Source organism: Equus caballus, chromosome 22 (assembly GCF_041296265.1).
Source record: "Equus caballus isolate H_3958 breed thoroughbred chromosome 22, TB-T2T, whole genome shotgun sequence".
Lineage (NCBI taxonomy): Eukaryota > Metazoa > Chordata > Mammalia > Perissodactyla > Equidae > Equus > Equus caballus.
Genome location: NC_091705.1, coordinates 15,023,823 through 15,031,401, shown reverse-complemented (window position 1 = coordinate 15,031,401; position 7,579 = coordinate 15,023,823). Strand labels below are relative to the sequence as shown.

Sequence of the window (7,579 nt, the reverse complement as noted above, 5' to 3'; positions counted from 1 at the left end):
ACAGGTTTTGAGCACCTACTGAATGCAGGCTCAGTGCTGGGTATCCAGTGGTAAATTTGACAACTTAGAGTCTGCAATGGGGGGACCGACAAGAAAACAACACACATACACAGGTCATTCTAAAAAGAACAGAGTGTCCTGGCTCTTTTCAATATGTTGTCACATGGCCACATCCCTGTTTCTAAGCTAATTAAATTTTTCTGGAATCCAATTTGTTTTTTCAAGATTGGCCCTGAGCTAACATCTGTTGCCAATCTTCCTCTTTTTTTCTACCCAAACCCCAGTACAGAGTTGTGTATCCTAGTTGTAAGTTCTTCTATTTCTTCTATGTGGGATACCGTCACAGCATGGCTTGACAAGCGGTGTGTAGGTCCGTGCCCAGGATCCGAACTGGCGAACCCTGGCCACCGAAGCAGAGCATGCAAACTTAACCACTATGCAACCAGGCCAGCCCCAAATCCAAATTTCTTAATTCTCTAAATTAAGAGTGATTTTTCCACCTGTGATATGCAGTATGTATAAAAAACCATATTACTATGACTATTATTGTTTCACTATTATTGTAATCACATCATCTTTATCTAGCTGTCCTAAAATTAGGTCTCAAGCTCAGCCTAATTTCTTTGAACTTTGCCTTATTTCTCTCAGTCCTGTGTTTATGTTCATTATCAACTAAGCAAAATAAAGCAGTGCCTCCTGATCAGGGCAGAGGCAGTGGTCTCTGAGTGCAGAAGGCAAGGTGTGCAGAGGGACTGACTCAGCTCTGGGCCTCAGCCCTGGGCTCCATTCATGGCCATTGCCATTGTCCAGCATTTCGCAGCTGCTCCTGTACCAGGAACAAGCTGAGGCTGTGGCTCATCTGTCTGCATTGCTTCCCAGGTTCAGAGATGGGAGAGAAAACAAACACACAAACCACAGATGCTCAATTACCCCTTTAACTGTCATTTTTCTTTTTTACTGGAGTTTTAAACACAAATGCCTCTGGGCACAAAAGGATGCTGGGTCTGGTTGCTGGTCTCCCTGCCTCGAAAAGCCAGGCAGGAAGAACCATATGCAGATTTCTTTGGGGGGGGTAGGGTGAATCTGATTTAAATTCTGAGCATGGTTCTTTACAGGGTTCCCCCATTCTCAGGAAATAGCTCCCAGCAAGATTGCCTCAGGGGGCATGGAAGACTGTTTTCCAGCTGAGAAAGCCCTCTCAATTATAATCACTTTCTTCTTGCCAATTGTCCAATCTCTCCATTAACAAAGACTTGGCAAAGCTGCATGGGTGTGGGAGACACCAGAGAAATCTGAATGGAGAAATGGGAGGAAAGATGGTAGGAATGAGCTGCAGGGGCTGGTGGAGGCTGTGTGTGCTCAGAGCTGTTTTACCAGGAGAGCAGTCCCAACAGGCATTGGGCACAAACACTTCCCTGGAACAAATACCCAAGAGACCCGAGCCAGGCAGACACAGCTCTAAATTACCGTGTCTCAAAGTGCAGTTTGCAAGCAGCCTGCATCCGAATCATCCCAGGGGGCCATTGAAAAATGTGACTTCTGGGGTATCCTCCCAGAATGATAGAGAATCTCTCTGGTGAGACCTAGAATCTGTAGGTTTAATACGCTCCCCAGACAATTTTGATGCAGCAGGATGCAAACTTCTGGTTAAAAAGTCTGTACTACCAGCCTACCTGCAACATTAGCCAAATTATTGGGCTTCTCTGTGCTCATTTTCTCATCTGAAAATGGAGCTCACACCCCCATCCTTGCAAAGTTATTTGAAGATTCATGACAGTACATTTAAGTCCCTAGCACAATGCCTGGCACACAGGAAATGCTCCATAAAAGCCAATATTAATGATCCATTTTTCTAGCGCAATCCTTAACACGTGTATTCCAATTTTACCTGCCGTAAAAGTTCATGAAAGATCCAAAGGGATGCAGGGGATTTCAACCCAACAGCCACAGTTTTCCGTGTCAGTTTATTTTGAAATTGGAGTACGCTTCTGTGAAGGGACTCCCCCCACCACCAGCCCAGTAAACTACTCAGGGGGTCTCAATTTAGAGGGGTGGGGGAGACTGTCAGAGTCCATGAATTTGGATGGGAAAAAATTACGGCTTTAGTTTTTACTAACCTCAAATGAGAGGTAGCATTTCCTTCCACTATGAACATAGGCACCAAACCACTGTGGTATAAACAGACCTGTGTAGTTGTCATCCGTAGCAAACATCACATTATACTGTTGGCGATATCTCAAAAAATCATTTATACTCATTATTTTGAAATTATGGTAGTTATCAGACCCATCACAAGATCTTGGTATTTAATGCATTATAACCACAAAGTTAAAAATATTTTGATAATTATGCTTTAATTGGTTTTCTTTGTAAGCCTAGTATTTTACTTCATGCCTTTAAAAGTGTTTTTCTGAGGAGCCCATGGACTTCAGGCAGCCAAGAAGGTCCAGGGTACAAAATTAGGCTAAGAACTCCAGGGCTAATGGCTACTTCAGCTGTCATTTAGAGTGACATTTACATCATTTCATACCTGTTAGAATGGCTTTTACCAAAAGACAAGAAATAACAAGCGTTGGTGAGGATGTGAAGAAAAGGGAACCCTTGTGCACCTTGGTGGGAACGCACACTGGTGCAGCCACTATGGAGAACAGTATGGAGGCTCCTCAGAAAATTAAAACAAGAATTATCCTATGATCCAGCCATCCCACTTCTGTCTATTTATCTCAAAGAAATGAAAAGACTGACTCAAAAAGATATCTGACAACCTAAGTGTCCATCAACAGATGAATGAAGAAAACATGGTGTATATATATACAATGGAATATTATTCAGCCATAAAAGGAAGGAAATTCTGCCATTTGCAAAAATACAGATGGAGGGGCTGGCCCAGTGGCCGAGCGGTTAAGTTCGCGTGCTCCGCTGCCGCGGCCCAGGGTTCGGATCCTGGGCACGGACATGGCACTGCTCGTCAGGTCATGTTGAGGCAGCGTCCCACATACCACAACTAGAAGGACCCACAACTAAGATATACAACTATGTACAGGGGAGTTTGGGGAGATAAAGCAGAAAAAAAAAAAAAAGAAAGAAAGATTGGCAACAGTTGTTAGCTCAGGTGCCAATATTTAAAAAAAATATATAGACGGACCTTGAGGCATTATGCTAAGTGAAATATGTAGACAAATACTGTACGCTCTCACTTATATGTGGAATCTAAAAAAAACAAACCAAAAAACTGAGCTCATAGTAAACAGGTTGGTAGTTGCCACAGGCAGGGGGTGGGGAACGGGTGAAATGAGCGAAGGCGGTCAAAAGGTACAAACTTGCAGTTATAAAATAAATGTCATGGGGATGTAACGTACAGCATGGTGACTATAGTTAACAATATTGTATATTTGAAAGTTGCTAGGAGAGTAAATCTGAAAACTTTTCATCACAAGAAAAATTTGTAAATTTGTGTTGACGGATGTTAGCTAGACTTAACCATTTCACAATATACATATATCAAGTCATTAGGTTGTACATCTGAAACTCATATATGTCAATTATATCTCAATAAAAAAAATAGTGACTGAACCTGCCAGGTAGTCTGCTGGGGAAGGATTCTCAAAGGCTCATGTGACAAATGAGATAAGTATTTGCTAGCACTGACCACGTATTTTCTAGACCTTGGTCTCGGTGCTGTGGACACAGTGAACAACATAGGTAAAAATCCTTGCCTTCAGAGAACTGAAGTCTCCGTGTGTGTATGTGTGTGGTCTATTCAGCTATTATGATTAATATGCTGACATGGCCTGACTTTGGGAACCTTGCTTAGCTCAGATAAGATGGATCATGTGATCTTGAATTCCCTTCCAGCTTTAAATTTTCAAAAATGCTGACAATGATGAGGCATAATTATCAAAGTATTTGCTACGTAAGGATAAGGAATCCCTTTGCTCTTAAAATGGTATATTTTGGTCCAGAAATCAGCAGTCCATAGACTTTCCCAACTCATCTTTGTGTCCTTCCTTAGATCTATTTGTATAGGAGATGTTGTCAGGGTCCCACCCATGTTCCCTCAGCCCTTCCTGAAGGTCGTTTGCTGACAGTTTCTGTAAATGCCAATGTCTTCCTGTGCCTCTCTCCCTCTCGGTCAAAGGGAACAAACTTTGCCACATACAGGGCAAGATGGAACTTCAGGGAGTTGATGCCCTAGGAGCAACTCTCAACCAATGAGGTTTAGGAGCTGGAGGATAAATACCCCAGCCTCCTCACCCGTAGAAGGACAATTCTAGAGTGTTCCTCCCAGAAGGTCTCCAGTGGGAATGGGCCCCAGTTGCCCATAGTGGTGACCCATTCATTAAAACACACCTTTTTTTTTTTTTTACTTCTCCCCTCTCTTTGTGTCACTTCTCCACTCCGCCATGTTGAGTGAGCTTCCTGGGATCATCTCCCAAATAAAGTACTTGTATCTAAGTTTTTGTCTTAGATTCTCCTTTTAGCGGAACCCACACTAAGGTAATATATTCATCTGACTTGGAAATACAACTCAAAATGCACACATTTCAAGGCTCAAGTTGACTGACTTTCCCGAACAATTTGGATTTGTACTATATCATGTCACTTTCACAGAACTGCTTCTGCTTGTACATTTTGTACCTGCTTCAGACCAAATGGATCTTTTCTCTGCCTGGTGTCTCATTACCATTTCTTTGATGTCACAATGCTATTCATTTGACTGGTTTGACCAAAGAGTCTGAACTCATTGGGTTGTTAACTTCATGGAATTATTTTATTTTTCCAGTAATTTCTACTGAGTGTGTTCTTCACAGTGGGTAATGGGAACACAACCATAACTCAGTCTGCTTCCATCTATCTAATCCATTTAAAAACCAGTAAACCTCATTCTAAATCAAAATAACTCCCCTCTCTTTTGCTTGGGCTAAACTTGTGACAGAGAAAGAGAGAGGCAGCAGTGGCAAGGAAGCAGCAGGGGACACGGTATGCTCTCTTATTCCCTCTTTCTTTCTTCTAAATCCCTCCCCCAAACCATGGGGTCCCACACTAACACATGGCCCAAACCCACGGGGAGCAGTTGGGAAGGGAGGATCCGGTAACCCATCTGGCTTACAGTTCGATACCTTGGAGATCCTGTTAGAAGAAAGGGAGATGCTTGAATTTTCTTTGTCTCAGCCTGAAGACTATAGCCTATGCTGTTTAGAGTGGTCTTGGTGTAGATGGTATGTGTAATTTTTAGAGTAAGGTTCAGCTCCACCCTGACCCCTTCTCTGTGCCGAAAAGCAGCCACACCTCCCTTTAGTTCCCGTCACGGTGCATGCCTCCAATGCACTTTCCAAGTTGAGAATCCCACTACTTAGTTAAGTGGTTGACGTGTTTCCTGTTCCCTCTCCATGCTCCAGCATAGCCAAAGGAACCTGGTGTCTTCCTCCATGTCCCACAATGGCTTCTGGGACCTACCTGGGGGAGGTTGCCTCCATTCTTTCTTCCCTGGCACACGATATACTACATCCTTTCTCTTGCTATCTCAGGCTATTTCCTGAGGGTTTTCATCTTTTAAAAATTTCAAGATGTGAAATGAAGTCTTTATATACAAGTGTCCCTTCAACTTCATGGGATAAATATTAATGTCTTCCTTATCACCCAAGAAGAAGAGAGGCCTAGCATTCTCTTCAGGCGGCCAGAGAGCTCTCACCACACTTTCTCTAACCCAGAATAATTTCCTTTTTATGTCTTTTATTGATAAAGCCTTCAGATCAGATCAGTATCTTTGGAACAGGAAAATGGGGTGGGAGTCTTTAGCTATGAATCTGACTTTCCTTGAACTTGGCCTTCCAGAATTCAATAATTTTTTTCTCAATAGTGATATTTACATCACATTGTTACACTGTTTGTAACCTGTGGGGATGGGAATATTTGTCTTTGATTCATGTCATCATGTTGTTACAATTAACTTTATACCAACTCATTTGCATTCCCCAAGATCATAAAGAAAGTATTCTTGGTTACTCAAGAAAACAAATTTGGGAAATCACTAGTTTCTAACAACACGATGGGAAAAAGGCAAATGTTTATTTTTATTTGCAAGTGCAGTTTCTGCCAATAGTTAGTGCTCACAAAACCTTTTAAGCTACAGTAACGTTTGGTAAACTCAATGAATACTTTAAAAAACACCCAGTGATAAGAAAATTACAGAAAAATTTCCATTAACCTGTTGAAAATGTTTGGAATCCAAAATTCACTATTTCCTGCAATGGTTTTTAATATTTATTCGGGTTAAAAAAAGATTTCCTTTTTCTTTTCTTTCTACTTCTACATAGTCCTGGTTGAATTAATACAATCTGTTCCATGAACTTTTAGGACTGCCACTTTCTGGATTTAGAATGTTTTTATTCTTACATATTTCTATTAATATTTTAATATTTTACATAAAACATTGATTTCTTATGTTTTATGAAACAAAATCATAGATTCTATTTATGGTGACACATTTCCCATTTGGGGGAAAACTGAAAAACTAATCAGTAGAAGGTCATTTTATGCCTTTTTTTCCTTTCTTAACTATAATAAATAATTAGCAACCTATTAATTACAAAAATTCTTAATTATGCTTAGAGCAACCAGAGCGTTTTCACGAATTTAAATTCATATTTGTTACAGTATGCAAAGTCATTAAGAAAAGCCTCTGGTTTTCCAGTTTGGTAACAAATGGCTTTTGTCTGATGCATAATTAATAGAAACTAATGATGACTATGTAGCTCTTCCAGAGTTTTAAAGGCAAATCTATATTGGCCTACGGTTAACATGCAAATTCATCCAACAAGCAACACAAAATGTATTACAGTAGTCATTCATTTTTATCAACATTCAAGAAGATCTAGTCAGCAGCACAACTCTCCTATGTCGGAAACACATTATAACATGGTCACAACTGAGTCAGTTCACATCTGGTAAGATACCCCCTTCCTAATCCATCCTCTAGAGGCAGTTCAGACTTCCAGCACAATACATGAACAATTGCAATTAATACTGGGGACAAAGGTAAATACAGACAAGAGTTTGGTGTGCTAGCACACAAAGTTTTAAAAACAGTGACAAACAAAACCAAACATCTTGCCCTGTTCTCTCTCCTTTCCCTTTGTGAGACTGGAATTCTCATGGCCTTGTTGAAACATTCACTTTGGGGAACTGAGGCCAATGATCCTAGCACTGAAATTGGTCCTTGGGAGGGAAATTTGGCCACAAGGGGATGTTGTACCCATTTGAGAGAGGGCAGTAGGAAAACACCCTGCTGTGCAAAAAATGGTTGGTGACTAACAGCCTTGAAGGAAAATCTGATTTTTCAAAATATTTAGCTTTATCCCAAGGAGTAGTTTGGTGGTATACTGTGGCTCAAATTTTATTTTATTATTTTTGGTTGGATAAATGAAATGTGCACCACCATCACCATCACTCTTAATTCTTCTTCCATCACATAAGACACTTGTTAAGATAAGAAAGATATTCTACTAAAGCTGACGGTGATAGAGAGTCATTCAGTATTCAAAGTTCCTAAAGAGTCGTTGGTTCTCTGAAAGGGATA

General features: G+C 40.8%; 1 protein-coding gene across 9 annotated transcripts in view; it reads right to left on the bottom strand.

The window, feature by feature from the left end:
* PAK5 (p21 (RAC1) activated kinase 5) overlaps nucleotides 1-7,579 on the bottom strand; it is a 310,095-nt gene that overhangs the window by 8,707 nt on the left and 293,809 nt on the right. For 6 of the 9 annotated variants that reach the window (XR_011430887.1, XR_011430888.1, XR_011430890.1 and 3 more), the window contains one exon: nucleotides 7,384-7,567. The exons of the other annotated variants lie outside the window; for them this stretch is intronic. Coding sequence is in view for 2 of the 6 variants with exons in the window: in XM_070247450.1 (XP_070103551.1) it covers nucleotides 7,533-7,567 (35 nt within the window). In the remaining 4 variants the exon portion in view is untranslated. Of the gene's footprint in view, nucleotides 1-7,383; nucleotides 7,568-7,579 lie in introns of those variants that run through there. 9 annotated transcript variants of the gene reach the window in all.